General features: G+C 42.6%; 1 protein-coding gene across 4 annotated transcripts in view; it reads right to left on the minus strand.

Annotated features, from left to right (window-relative positions):
- The window catches only part of RBM27 (RNA binding motif protein 27), an 870586-nt gene that overhangs the window by 295155 nt on the left and 559469 nt on the right, over window positions 1–15962 (minus strand). For all 4 annotated transcript variants that reach the window (XM_078653046.1, XM_078653045.1, XM_078653044.1 and 1 more), the window contains one exon: window positions 4459–4612. In XM_078653046.1, coding sequence (XP_078509172.1) covers window positions 4459–4612 — 154 coding nt within the window. The remainder of the gene's footprint in view (window positions 1–4458; window positions 4613–15962) is intronic.

Below are 15962 nucleotides of genomic sequence, written 5' to 3' on the forward strand. Positions count from 1 at the left end.
ACATTCATAATTGCTGGACAGGTGTACACAGTACTCTTAGAGGGATGGTGGGGATAAAGGTGGAACCACTGCCTGAGATTGCCTTCCTGGGCTATGTGGTGCAGTTTCCGCAGAAAATTCGCAGATTCGTCGCTATCGGTTTTCTTATGGCTAAAAGAGAAGCAGCTATTCACTGGGGCAGTAGACGGGTGCCCACAGAACAAAACTGGATCCAAAGCTTAGCTTCCTGCTCCATGAAAAGCAAACTTTTTGCCAGTCAATCCCCTCACCATCAAGACCCAAAGATATATGGGGCCCCTTCTGGGCCTACCTGACGGCGCAGCAGCAAGACCCTCCCACCCAGCAGGAGCAGGGCTTAGTATCTACGGTGTAGGATAGAATGGCGGAACAAGGTTTCTCTCAGAATACACTCACATTATATGACGGTTTGCATCTAGATAATAACTATTGGCATGGTCTGAGAGAGGGTGGAAGATAGAGCAGGGTTGGGGATGGGAGACATGGGCAGATGTTTGATGAAGGCGGATAAGAAATGTTTATATTGTAAATCTCCTAGATGTGCCTGTTTGAACACTGTATAATGCGAAGGATCTGATACACCTGAATACTTGTACTGTCTACCATACATCCTTAATGCAACACTGATGTTCATATGAAAATGCCAAATAAAGTTTTTTTTAAACTATCTCTTTTGAGAAATGTATAAATAAAACTTAAAAATTAAAAAAATGCATTTAGGATTTATATTGCACTCCAAAAAGGCTCCATACATGGGGATAACTTAATGATTCTCTATTCTTTCAATGTTGTACTCCAGTCACTGACACATCCCTCTTATTTATTGATTTCACAAAGACCCAGACTTATTGGAATCAAGCCTTTCAAGAGATTAACAAACTGCAAGTTATTGCTCTCTGCAGCTCCAAAAAATGGATACTGCTCAGCTCTTCATAAACAATTTGCTCCAAACGTGTGGGTATTATCTTTGTTGCAGGTGTGTTGGCAAGATCATATATGGCTAGATGACAACTCTCCTTTCATGCTGGAATGTAAATCTCTGTGGCTTAGAGATGTCCATTTCACAGAATGGTGAAGGTCAGCACTTAATCTGGAATCTGAATATATTTTGGATAATAACTTTGATACCCTGAGAAGACTATGTTCGTGTACTCTCATGAATTTATTCTTTTTGTAATGTTAAAGACTTATGTAATCTCTATATATATGTATTTCAAATGTATATGGATTTTGCTGCTAATAATTACTATTCACAAAACAACAATATTTCTATAAATTGTAACATCTTTTGGGTGTAAATAAGTAAACATGTGTAGTGGCTCGAACTGCAACAGGGCGTAGGGTGCCCCATAGTTTTGTAACCAGGATTCGAATCGCTTTGTATTCCTGAGTGTATGCTTGAAACTTGTTTGTGTGATGAGAATAGTTTTGCTTCATTTCATGGTTTGAGTTGGTAATTAATGGAAGCTTCTTAGTGGTACAGCATAGGCTGAGTTTCAGTAGTCTTGTCTGGCAGTACCAAAGCCTGGTCAGTTCAGTGTGGTATTTTAATTGCAGCAGAGGTAGTTTTATTCTGCCACAGTGCCAAATAATCATGTAGTAACTATTTCTGTTGGTTTAAGAACAGCATCATTTTCTGCATTCAGCAATGTATTCTATGGACATCCACGTTGGCTGTAAATCTTCACACATTTATTATAGTTTATTTAACTGCAGGCCCACATGTGGTCAGCCTGCCATATAGGAAGGCTATTGCAATTGTTACATACAATAGTCTCAGCTTATCCCTAAGAGTATTTTCTTTGACAATTTCACTGCACATCCATCAATCAACTTCAGTAGGTTTATGTTAATGGTTTCATAGTGTGTTCGGCCAGCTTTCAGACGTTTACCAGAAAGGACCATTAAATAACTTTAACTACCATAGACGAAAGGGATCTGCTGCATCATACAAGCTTTTGTTTGCAGTGACTAGAAAAAACAACTGAACTGTTAAGTAGGAGGGATTAGAGCAAGCTCTGAACTGGATGCAAGACAGATCATTTTATAGATGGGAATACATTTGCTTGAAAACAGAACCAAGGGCAGACCACTATAAACTGTGCACTATGTTAGCACGCTAGACATTTTATCCATACAACTGGCATATATTTATATCATTGCACTGCACTGTCTCTGAACTTGTATCTTTGATTTTATTATCTAAATGTTTACAAGAGGTTTGTAAATGCAAACCCTATTTCTGAACTTTGAAGAGTGCAAGCGAGTCCATTAGGCCCACAGTATAAACAGAACCCTGTAGTATCTGTAGGGAAGAAATTATGCAGTAACTTGCATACACGTTAACATAAAGATGTATCCGGACAAAATGAGTTGCCTTTTTAACTGCATAATAACTTGACACAGCACTGAGGTAATATCTTACATAATGCAGGTATAATGTTTATCCAACTGGAAGTGATAAAAACCACGATAGGTAGAATTGAGAGTTAGACTGGGTATTATTTATTACTTACTTAGATTTGGTGAGCAAACAAAAGGTCTGTGCAAATCCATACACCAATATTTTTTTCAGCTTGGAATGACAATTTCACCAGACTACTTAAATGGTATATAGTCGGGTAGTAATTCTCCAGTTATGGAGATTTCAGTCTTCTGACTATTGACCAAGGTAACGCTGCTACACTTAGAAGCAGGTGCATTTAAGTCACTTTTCAAAATCTTTTTTGAAGTTGCTACCAACTCAAATCTTAAAATGCATGCCCTATGCATACGTTTGGAAGAATATTTAGTAATGGAAGATGGTCTGAACCAGATACAAGATCTATACGTAATAATGAGAAGCAGGGTTAAGAGTGAAACCTGTGCAATAGAAATATATGGCTAGTCATACACTGGGACTAAATCTTCATGCACAATTTAAAAACATTCATCACTGGAATACCACCCCAGTTGTGGTCAGAACATTCACTGAGCAACAGCAAGATCATCAGAAAGCACATGACATTCCACTCTACAATAACCTGCAGCTTTTTACCATTCTGGCATGACAATTCGACAAAGTAAATAAAAACGTATTCTGAAACCTTTATATTAGAGTATTTTTATACACTCATTTATCTTGATCAATAATCAATAAGTGTCAGATCCATGAAGCCCACAGGTTTCAAGCACCAATCTCCCGGTGTGCGTTTTCCAGTTGTCATCACACACAACACTAAACTTTAACGTATAAACAAGCACTCTAGCACAGGTGAGGGAACGAAACTATTCTACAATCATGCACCACTCCCTTACGTACAATTAATGCTGGAACAAAAGGCATGTTATATCTCAGTGAAACAAGATTCTGAACCAACGCTCAAATAAAAGGCCAGTAAGTCACACCTATTTTCTGCCTGTTGGACTAATGACTCTACCGGGGGAGCTCATGAATCCTTTAAAAAGGGGTGCTTTATAGTTTTCCTAAAAAGGTAACATCTCGTTTCCGCTGCCTGTTGCAATTTTGCCCATGCTTCCTCCTGCAGCTCCGCCTTTCTTTCCCTTAGAGCTTGCTTGTAAGCAAGTCGCAGGGTTAGAACCTCTTCCCTATTTTTGGGGTGGGTATGAAGGGTTTTTGCACGTTCTGGTTTACCTTGAGAAATCCCGATTAAACCACCTAATGGGTTTATTATCAGGCCTCTTCCTAGTGGATCTCAAATTATCCGCATTGACTGAATATTTTGGTAAAAGCTTCTATAGTTTGGCAGGGTAAGGGATTTTGTTTAGTACAGGTGGAAAATACATTGGGGTAGTCCTTTAACACCTTTTCAAGTAAAACAGCTCCGTTAACATTTGTCCACCTGAGGCTAATGCCCTTTGTACCACGGGTTTCAATATCTTCCGCCATCTGTGGACCTTAAATAATAAATTCATGTCATGTTGGTTTATTCTTTATTTGCTTTACATTGCAAGGTCATTTTCTTGAATCCAAATAAAGAGCAGATGCTAGAGCTCCGGAATTCTTTACTGTATTCTCTTCAGATAATTTTTAACAGCATCAGGTTTTGTGGAAGTTAGCATAGGGGAAGAGGTGGGAGACTAAAAGTAATTGTTTGCAAGACAACATTAAAGATGTATCCTGTCTATGATTCAATTTAAGCACAGGGATGATTTCTGTTACAGATTAAAATATATCTGATTTGTGCATGAACTGTTGGGCCACGTAAACACTTGTTTTGGTGGTAATCGCCATTTTGCAAAACTTAACCAATTAAGACTATAGAAGACACGGATATTCAAAACTACACAGCTACATTAATAGAAAATTCAACGTCGAAAATTAAATCATTAGTCTCTGTAAAGGCACCAGTCTGCATAACCAGTTGCAAAACATATAGAGGGAATATTAAACAATGTTTTATTACTTTCATTATATGATTAAGGCCAGTTGCGCTTTACCTGTATATTAACAATAGTCCCAAATTTACTGAAGTGCTCATTCAACTTGGTAATGTTGTTCAACTCTGGAGGCACCTTTCGGACTTCAAGTTTGGTGTTATAAAACTGGATCCTTTTGTTAAACATGGGTTTGTTTAGGTTGTTTGATCCTTGCCTGCAAAATACATAACGTGAAAGTAGGTTGAAAATAATTAAGCATTATTTCAAGGACAAGAAACAATCAGCAGAAAAAAATATTACACAAGGACGATGTAACTTCACTGCACTGCTTCACCTGTCTTTGACTTGTTTAAAACAGAGTTCAAATTGAATCCCAGAGAAACACAATATGCCAATTGGTACACGAGCAGGACACAATTGCAATATTTAAAAAAAAATTATTCATAAAAACAAGCTATTAAAATGTGTTTAAATAAAAAATACTGTAGGAAAAATATTAGTTGTAGACATACATGCAGACATATTTAAAACTATTAACGTGAAGTCGCAGAAGTGGAAGTCCATAAGAATAGAGAGGCCCATCGGAAATGGGACAGGTGGAATTCATTCAGGGGGAATATTTTCAATCTGCCAGTGTCGGGGGTGTTAACATTCTGGCAACGAACGGTGGGTGGAGGGCAAGGTAGACAGTGATACTCCGAATGTGTAAGCGTATGAGATGTCTTGGTGGCTGTAACCCATTGCTTTATAATCTTAATGTTGTGTTGTAAAGTTCAATAAACATTAAAAAAAAACTATTAACGTGAATGCATACTAGATAATATGCAATAATATACATTTACGAGTCCTGATGAGGGAGAAAAGAAAATGAGTGGGTGGCAAAACATGCATTATGTTGCTCTCAACAAGAGTAGTTTTCTACATACAAGCAGTGAATGATGCCTTGCTCATTTATAATTAATTTATGATGGTTTAAAAAATCAGGCATCTGTCTCCGTTGAGATGCTTCCGGCCTTCCCCTCACTGCAGATCTCTGTAAAACACTTTACTGAATAGTGTATATTAAATGTGCACATTAATGCTACCACGCCTACTTTGACCAATTGGTATTTGCTTAAGCTATTATGGTTAAAATAATCTTTACAATGAAAGTTGTGGTGGAACCGTTTGTTGTGGCTGCGTTTTATCGACTAACCTACCCTGACGGACCCACATGTATTCACATTATTTTTTATATGTTTAGGAATGTTTTACTGGCAGTGGTTCTTAACCTGGGGTTCGCAGACATATGGGCTCTGCAAAACCCACTCAGAGGGACTGCGTCTGTTTACAAAATTAAGTTGTTTTAGTTGATTAAAAAGTATATATGCACAGCAGAAAAAAGCAACATTGAACTTTTTAATACGCTTTGTAAATATGAAGGGATTTAAAAGCGGAAGCTACAAATTAAACTGGAATTCATAACTTGATTCTTCGGAGGAGCAGCAAAAGAATATCAAACAGAAAGTAGAATCCACGATTGGTGACTTCAAAAAAAGCACTGCTTGCCTTATAAGCAACAAGAATTTGCAATGTAATAGGTCTCGCAGGTACGTAAGTTTAAGCTATTGGCATTTAATTGTTTTTAAAAAGAAAACAAAAATAAAACGCATTGTTATTTGCAATGCCAATAGCTCAAACTCACGTCAATGCTAGACCTTTTGCTTTGTAAATACTTGTTTTCTGTGTATTGGTCAACAGGTGTTAAGATGTTTAATAATATTTTTTTTTAAATGTAAAACTGGTTATGGCAAAACCCAAATCTATTGCACCTCCTCAGATAGGGTATTAAAACTTGCGCCTCCTCGTTTCGCAATGTAGTACATGGATTTTGGGTTGTCGGTATGATGAGGACAGATTTATTTGGCAGTTATAGTAAGAAAGTCTGTTGGCCCAAACTGATCACTTAATTTCAGACTTCGATAAGAAATGATTTGTTCTTTGCTGTCCGCAGCCCTCTTGTTAACAGTTTCCTGCATGAAAGCCAGCTAACTATCCACTGAGGCATCCGTTGAATACAAACAGTAGATACACTAATTTTAAGGGGAAACAGCTTTTACCATGCCTGTGTCTTTACCACGCATTCCTTTACCACGCATTCCTTTACCACACATAGTTACAACATCCCTTTGGTAAAACAGCATTGTGGTGTAAAGTCCAATGCTTTCCCCCCTACTGTTGTGCAGACTTGAGTTGGAAAAGTAAATTATACTGCTCCAAAGTCCGTCACTTTTTCTAAGGTGTGTCGTTGGAACGATATGCGTGGTAAAGGAATGTGTGGGATGGATTCAATCGTTGGAAAGACTGGGGATAATGGCATGCATTTTTCTGACATATAACCATTTCAAGTCATCAGTGTAGATCTTCCACTGTTCACAGACAGGCATTCCGTCAGCATGGGAGAATCTTTCCTGGGTCATTGATTATGATAAATAACATCCCCAGAAACAAAACATGAATGGTAGGAGCCGATTCTGGAAGTGGCAAGAACCCAGGAAAGTCAAAGTAGATTAAGAAAAATCCAGTAGTAAAGAATTTGAAGTAGCAAAGCGCAAACTTGTATCATTGACTTCCACACACACAATGTGCAATGGAAATCAAAGACAAAGTGACCTCAAGGCAGAGTAAAGAGCACAGTATAGACTTTAATGGCTGAAGTGCAGGCCATTTCACATGAGGTGGATTTAAGAACACTGTTGTTGGGCTTATAGTCCATTTAACACAGTTTACTACTTTTGTAAAAGTATCATGGATTTAAGCATGTTAATTTAAGAAGATTCAATGCTGGAAAACAGCATAGTTATGTGTGGTGCATGTTTACCAAGTTAGGGAGCGTTTCCTCACTCATGCCTAGTTTTGCTACGCCCTTTAAAACATTTTGGGCACACTGTCAATTTGGTTCAAAGTGATAAATAATAGGTATTGTGGTGTTATAAGGCTGCTTCTATGAGAAATGTCGAGTGCACTTTTTGTATCAACAGAGGTATCTCACAAGGAGTCTGAGTAATTGTGAGCCGTTCATCTGAAGACTTTTTTAACAGTTGACGTCTTGCATTTACAGTTGGGTGGCAGCAGTAATGAACAAATCTTCAAGTAAATGAATGCAAAGAACATAACATGTGGGCTTGTATTTGAAAAAGAAGAAAAAACTGGGGACAGTACAATACCCTAAGGCTTGAACTCTTAGTGTTACATTTCACTAGATCTTTGGTGGTCTCATGCTAGGCTCACATCTGTTTACTCTCTGTGCCATTGTGCCCAACTTTTTTTTTTGAGCAATGAAAAAAGATGGCTTTGCATCAACACATTCTCCATTTCTATAAGAGGACCCTAACATTTTATTAGTGAACGTGTTCATGTTGTTTCCTGTGAAAAAAAATTCTCCATTTGTAATTTCTCAGCCTGAACGTATACAAATTACATTTCATGAATTCATTTATGAATTTATTTTCAGATTCTAAAAATTCCAGGAACTTGATCAATACCTCAGTGGTCAGGGCACAGCAAAGTAGCCCCCCCTATGTATAACATCTTAATGCATTATTAGCTATTAGGTCAACCATTCTTTAGAGCTGCAATGCTTGTAGTTTTGAAGTTACTAGGAATACGAACATTAAACCTGTGTTAGCTTTTTATAGCAACTAGGCTTTACAATGCAAGCCTTGTAATTTGATGCAACTAGAAGTATGCATTTAAAAATGAAGTACAATACTCTGGCAATGGAGTTGCTTACGGCGCGCATGCAGCTTTGAGATACCAATTTCACCAAAATTTGGCAACTGTTGATTGATTACTTTTGGAAGCTGGAACATGCCCTTCTTCAGCCCCCGAAGCTCCGGGCTTTACGCCTATTTGAAGATGCTGTGACCCCGCCGGATGCTGATAGCCTCTGGGGAACCACTAGCGGTATCGCTCGACCCCTCCCCTTGGTAGGGGTACCTCAGCAGGCTTTTGGCGCTCCACCCTCTCCCTCAGCCCAGGCAGGCCTGCTTTTAATTTGAATGTCACCTGTGGCACGCACTGGCCATAGATATTTCAGTGCCCTTGCTTTGATAGCCCACGTTCTCCGTGTTGGAAGGATGCTGACCATCCTCTGCCTCACCTATTCTCCATCCCTTTGCTTTCTAATTTTTCCCCACTTTTACTTCTTTTCCTCTCATAGTTTATTATTGCTTTTGTTGGCTATATTGTTCTCAACTGGAATTGTAATCCCGACGAGCAGACGAAGCAAAAGGCATTGCACAGGAGATCTCTATGTTGGAACACCTACTTGAGATGAGTTGGATCATATGCTGCTTATAGGTACGCACATCTTGGAGAAAAAGCTGTAGCAGGTACAACTTTATTAACATGGCAGTACCAAGGAACCGTAAGCTTTACTGTGTATAATGTATGTGATGTCGCCCTAGCTGAATAAGGTAGATGATGAGACTGAACACTGTGCAATGGACCCTAATATACTGCTGTTGTGATGTACTGTAGTACACTGAAATAATCGAAGATAGTATTGTCAGTATCTACTCATATGTGAATACTTTAAATGCCAATAAAAATATGTTTAACAAAAATTAAGTATGAATTGACTGAAGAAGTCACGCAAAAATGGACCCAGATGGAGTGTTTATTTATTTTGTTGCTCTACATGTACATTTTTACTGATCGATATAAAAAGTCCTCCACATAGAGAAAACATTTTTCCAATAGGCAGTGCCTAATGTGCATTTGATACCTTTACAGTTAAAATATTTAGGTGTTTCAGCAAGTACAAGGTGAAGAAAAAAATCACCCAAGTGTGACGATGCCAGACACCTGCAAGGTTCCAAAAGACTTCAGAAATAATCTCGTACTGAAGGAGTGCCCGCTTCAATATGACCTAGTTCTGCCAACTGCTACAATATGACAATTCCAACGGGTTGATTGCACCTGTTTCAATATTAAGTATTTATTTTTGGCCAGACAAACATGCTGGAAAAGGTATAGTTTCTTACCTGTAACTCCACTTCTCTCGTAGGGGTATTTCCAGGATAGTCGTAAGCATTGAATATTCCCGCCCATCTGCGGGGAACCCAGAGCACTTTATCCAATATAAGTTCTTAAGTGCTGAAGTTTGCCTTTCTTCGGGAAGGCCTTGAAAAGTCACTTAAGAAAATGCAGCCTAACGGTAGGGTACAGTGGTCAGAGTTCTTCATCTTGGAATGGCAAAAGAAGAGACTGAAATTACATATGCTCTCAGTACATGAATATTTGTTAATGGCACTGAAAAAAAAGACCTCAAAAAGCCCTTTTGCTATGAGAAAACAGAGATGAAGTGCAGGGCAATGCAGTCCATAGGCTGCCATTATAAGAAAAGAAAAAGGCTGTGCCTTTAAGAACAGACAGACTGCCAATATCCCGTCGTGCTCAGCCAGATGCAGTTACCTCAGTTCTTTTTGAAGGCTATGTTAAACCAATAGTAACGGAGCATGAAAATATCGGTCTACTCCACCGGGGAGGAGGGAGGGCTGCTTAGGACTATCATGGATATACCCCTACAACAGAACTGGAGTTACAGGAAAGAAACTATACCTTCTCTCTTAGGGGATTTCCATGTATAGTCATAAGCTCTAAAAAGAATAACAAGCTCACCCCCCAGAGGCGGGTGTAGTAGACAGAATACATCAGGAATGTACACTACTAGGTAAAGAGGTTTCTGAGGGATGCCGGTCCTAAATGAGCATGTGCCCTAGAATCGGTGTCCAGGCAGTAGTGTCTAGTGAGCATATGGACTGATCTCAAAGTAGCTGTCTTGCAAATATCTGCTAAGGGAATATTCCTCTTTAAGAAAGCAGTAGCTGCCTTGCCAATGGTAGAGTGAGGTTTGGGCCTACCAGAAAGAGATTTTTTGGCTAGCTGATAACAGCAGAGAATGCAAAAGACAATCTACCTAGAGATTGACTGTTTGGAAGTAGCTAAATCTATGCATACTGGGCCATGATTAATAAACAGCTATTGTGAGCTAAGAATGGACAGGTTCTTGTCCAAATAGAATTTTAATACACTTTTAACATCCAGCGAGTGGAGAGCTCTCTCTGCTGGAGATGAACGGTTTGGAAACAATGTGGGTAAGGCGATAGTCTGGTTTACGTGAAAATCTGAGACCACTTTAGGGAGGAACTTAGAGTGGAGGACTGTGTAAGGCTCCTGGGTGCAAAGGGCCTGGATCTCACAAACTCAACTAGCTGCTGTAACGGCCACCAGAAAGCAGTTTTCCATGTGAGATGCTGTAGTGAAGCTTTGTGATTAGGTTCAAAGGGAGGAAGCATGAGGTGAGAAAGTACTACATTCAGCTCCCATGGAGGAGAAGGGCATCTAATGGGAGGAAAAACCTTCTTTAACCGCTCTAGGAAAACTAAATCCTAAAGAAAGATCTGTGAAGGGCATTTCCTGTATGCCGTGAGATTTGACAGGTGGATTCTGATTGAAGAGTATTGAAGGCCAGATTTTGCAACGTGCAATAAATACAGGAGAATGACTACCTCCTGGCAAGAGGTGGGATCGATCGGTTTGTAGGAGAACCAAATGCAAAAATGTCTCCATTTAACAGCATAGGCTGATCATGTAGATGGTCGCTTTGCTTCCTTTAGAATGTCCATACAGTCCTGAGGCAGGTTTAGATGACCATACTACACTATCTCAAGAGCCATGCTGCCAAACTTAAGGAAGAAAGGCTAGGATGTAGCAGATGACCTCAGAATTTCGTAAGACGTCGGGTCTACAAGGCAGCCTGAGACGTGGATGGATAGACCGGCAAAGGAGGTACGGGAACCACAGTTGTCTTGGCCAATCTTGGGCGATGAGAATCATCTTAGTTGTGGTGGACGCCATTTTGTGCAGAATTGAAGGAAAGGCTTAAAGACATATGTTTGACCAGTCAGTCCATAGTGCATTCCCTAGTGATCGTGGATGGCAGAATCTCGCAGCGAAGTCGCAGCATTTTTTGTTTTCCTCGGTGGCAAACAGATCGGAAGAAGGAGTGCCCCACAAGCTGAAGATATCTTGCACGACTTCTTCCTTCATCACCCACTGCGTAAATATTCTTCCCCTCTGGCAAATGTGCAGCTACCAAAGTCAGATTCCTGGTGAGGAGCCAGTGCCAGATTGATTGAGCTTCTAGTGACAGGGCTCTGGACAGCGCCCCCCACCCCACCCCTGCTTGTTCAGGTAGTACATGGTGGTTGTATTGTGAATCTGAACAAGTAGGATGTTGGTCATGAATGAAGGATGAAATGCCTTGAGTGCCAGATGTACTGCATTGAGTTCCAGAACATTGATATATGTCTGTTCTCTCGAGGACCACAGACCTTTTATCTGTAGGTGATCCATGTAGGCTCCCCACCTAAGCACTGAGGCATCCATGACCTGGCATCTGCGTTGTTGGTGAAAACGCATTACCCTCAGATTTTTCTGGGAACACCACCACTGTGGAGATCCTACAGCATGAGTTGAGAGGGTTATCTTGTCCTTCAAGTTCCCTGAGAACTTGTTCCACTGGTCCTCCAAGCACTCCTGGAGAGGGCGCATGTAGAGGCAAACATTGTTAGTCAGAAATATGCAGGAAATCATTGAGCCGAGGAGCAAGAAGACTATGTGTACTGATGGATGGCTTATCAGCTGAAGATTGAGACATTTTCAGAGAAAGGATAACCGTTGTTCCTCTGAAGGAAACACCTTTTGCTGTAAAGTATTGATGGTAGCTCCTATGTAATGTAGTATCTGAACCGGAGTTGAGGTGTACTTTTGAACATTGAAGTGCAGACCTAAGTGATGAAGCACATCGCAAGTCCATTGGAAATGTTCCTGGGCTTCTGTGAAGGTGGATGCCTTGATAAGTCAATCGTCCAGATAGGAATTTACAAAGATTTTGTGTTTACGAAGATGCTCTGTCACCACCATGCATTTGGAACAGGTCCTGGGCGCTGACTTAAGGTCGAATGGTAGAACCGCGTATTGGTAGTGGTTCTGTCCCACAACGAACAGGAGGAATTCCTGATGGGACTTTGTGATAGGAATATGAAAATAAGCTTTGTGCAGATCTATTGAACAGAGCCCGTCTCCCTGTTGCAGTTGGGAGTATATTTGGTGTAAAGCCAGCATTCTGAATTTTTCCTTCCGGATCCACTTGTTTGCGATGTGAAGGTCGAGAATAGGCCTGAACTCTTGTCTGCCTTTCTTTTGCTCTAGGAAGTATCTGGAGTAGATACCTTGACCTTGTTGATTTTGAGGGACTGTTTCAACCGCTTTCTTGTGACAGAGTGTGGACTTCCTCCTGTTAAAGCTTGAAGCGAGACGTGGATGACCTCAGAGAAATGGACGGTGGTGGGGGAGTGAATCTGAGACGATAGCCATGTTTGACAATATTCAAGACCCAAGCATCTGTTGTTATCCATTGTCAATCTGCCAGATCATTTGCAATGCCTCCCCCTACCAGAGTGGGGAACAGAAGAGAAGATTCAGGGTTTTGCTGCAGCGGGCTCCCTGGTTAGCTTGTTGGAAGTTCCATCCTCTGTGTGCCTTGGGCTGTGACTGGTAAGGCTGCTGATATTGTTGCGATCTGCAGCACTGCCATTCAGCGGTTTGAACCCTCTGAGGGGAAGTGGCGGTGGTAAGGGCGGAATGAATACCACTGTTGTTTAGATTTTTCTAATCCCACCTCTTTTATGGTACCATTTTTGTTTTCATTCTCGCCATTTTGTAGTCGGCGTGCGAGCCGAAGAGGGTGGAACCGGAAAAAGATAAATTCTGCAGACGTAACTGGGTATCTGGCTTCAAAGATGTCAATCGGAGCCATGCATGTTGACGTAAGATCCCGTGGTAGTAACTGTGGGAGGCTAGAATAAAGGAATCTACTGCTGCGCTGATGACCTGATTTGAGACCACAGCTCCCTCCTGGACCATTTCTGGAAAATCTTCCCATTGCTCGTTTGAGAGGTGATCCGCAAAGTGGAGAATGGAATCCTACAAGGCCCCGTTGTACCTTTCTAAGAGGGCTGTGGCACTGGTCGCTTTCATGGACGTAGCAGCAGTGCTGCAAATCTTGCGTCCTGACAAATCCACCTTTTTGCTCTCCTTATCAGGGGGAGAAGTAGCAGATGGTGAGGTTGTAGGAGAGAAGGGTCTGCCTCCTATGGTTACCCCCACTTTTTGCTGTGATTCTCTGGTTTTTCGACTTCAGTGTGGCTGTGGACCTGCTAATCAGGCCCACAGCCCAGCTGTTCTCTCTCTAAATCGATATCATGTACTTTAGGTACATACCAGATTGGTTACTGGGTCACACTTGTGAGCCCCTGTATAGAGTACCATTGGTACCCAGGGCATAGGTGCACCGAACAAGTTACTTACCTTCGGTAACGCTTTTTCTGTTGGATACAGTATCTGCCTGTGGATTCCTCACCTTGTGAATATCCCCTGCGTCATCAACATTCGGAAATTCTTTTGTAGCTCCTCACGCCGACGTGGATGACATCACAGAAGCACGGCATCACGCGCGGCTCCACTGACGTCACTGAATCCATGATAGGACCACGTCGGCGTGATGACATCAGTTCTGCCCTTTTTTCCATGCCCTCGAGGCACACGGACGGACCGACAACAGTATATGTACACAGTAAAAACACAGTAAAAAATAATCAAGGCAACACACACAGTGTGAAGATAATGCAGTAGAGAAGAAAGAAACAAGACATTGCCTTAAAAACAACATGCACAATACCAATAGCAACTAATATAGGTATATAAGGGTGGACAACGGGGAGGTGGGTGGGTCAGTGAGGAATCCACAGGCAGATACTGTATCCACCAGAAAAAGCGTTACCGAAGGTAAGTAACTTGTTCTTCTGATGGATACATCTGCCAGTGGATTCCTCACCTTGTGAATAGATTCCCACAGCAGTCCCACTCCCGGAGGAAGGTGTCCACCCTTCTATAGCAAGAAGTCGTGAAGGGCGGAACGAGCAATGTGTCGTCCCTCCTCACCTCTGCATCTAAACAATAATGCTTTGCATAAGTGTGAAGGGAGGCCCAAGTTGCCGCCCTGCAAATGTCCTCCACAGGACACCCCTAGGCAAGGCAGATGTAGATGACTTTGCTCTAGTAGAATGAGCTCTCAAACCTTCTGGAGGTTCCTTACCGGCCAGGGAGTAGCAAATCTTGATACACAAGACAATCCATCTAGACAGCGTGCGCTTGTGCACCGCTCTGCCTTTCCTACAGCCAACAAAACCCACGAAGAGTTAGTCATCAATACAGAACTCTCTGGTTCTGTCAAGGTAAAAGCTGACCACCCTCTTAGGGTCCTGATGGTGAAGTCTTTCCTCCTCCTTGGAAGAGTGAGGGCGAGGATGGAAGAGTGAGGGGGAGGATAGAAGGTAGGGAGAGTAATGGACTGCCCCAGATGGAAGGGAGTTACCACCTTAGGCAGAAAAGCAGCCCTGGTCCGGAGTACCATTCTTTCAGCTTGAATAGTCAAGAACGGGGGTTTTGAACTTAGAGCTTGAAGCTCACTTACCCTCCTTGCCGAGGTAATCGCAATCAGAAAGACCGTTTTAAAAGATAACAACCTCAAGGGACACCTGTGCAAGGCCTCGAAAGGTGAACCCATTAAGAAAGTAAGGACAAGATTCAAGTCTCATTGAGGCACAATAAAAGGAGTGGGAGAAAATTTATTCGTAAGACCCTTTAAGAACCTTAAAACAACAGGTGGGGGGCGTGGCTACGAGCCGAACGAGATGACGGCGTAGTACTGGAGCTCTGAGATCGTAGCGGCTCCTTTGTCATAAATCCGTTTCCCCAGCCGTTGCTTTGTACCATCGGAAGCCGGGTCGGAGTGCCGAAGTTGAGGGGAGCGGTCCGATCCTACTCCGGGCGACATCGTGGTCCGCCGACCGTAGTTACACCGGAGTGCTGAGACGGGCCCTGAGACATCCGTCAGACACCGTCCTGCCGTGAATTAGCAGGCCAGCCGGAAGTGCCCTGAGGTCGGGGAGCCCCGCCGGAAGTTGCCGCGGATCAACTGCGGTCCTTCCTGCCGGCTGTCGGGAGCAGGATTAGAGGTGGGTCGGCCTTGAGACGCCCTTCGCCCCCGGCGGCGCGGCCGCCCAGGAGTGGGGAGAGCGGCAGCTCGGAGATATCGTGTCCCGGTGCCAGGAGGTCTGCCGCGTTGCTGTGCGGGTGGTGCGCGACTACGGCGCCGGCTCCCGCCCGCTCCCGGAATCGGAGCCTCCTGTCTGCCTGAGCTGGGGGCCCGGACACAGACTTACAGAGCGAGCTGCACAGCGCCCCCCCTGGGGTCCGCGTAGCCGTGCCTGGTGCGACGCTGCGGGCGCTGGAGAGGCCCCGCATTCATCAGGGTGCCACACACAATTGATCCCTTACATCGAGGCTCTGCAGGGGCTTGCGGTGGGCAGAGTGGCCGAGAGACATTGCTACCTGGGAGGCAGACAGGGGAAGTTGGCGACAGGCCAGCTGTGTGTGGGCCAGCGTACTCCTCA

Source organism: Lissotriton helveticus, chromosome 7 (genome assembly GCF_964261635.1).
Source record: "Lissotriton helveticus chromosome 7, aLisHel1.1, whole genome shotgun sequence".
In the NCBI taxonomy this organism is placed as follows: Eukaryota; Metazoa; Chordata; class Amphibia; order Caudata; family Salamandridae; genus Lissotriton; species Lissotriton helveticus.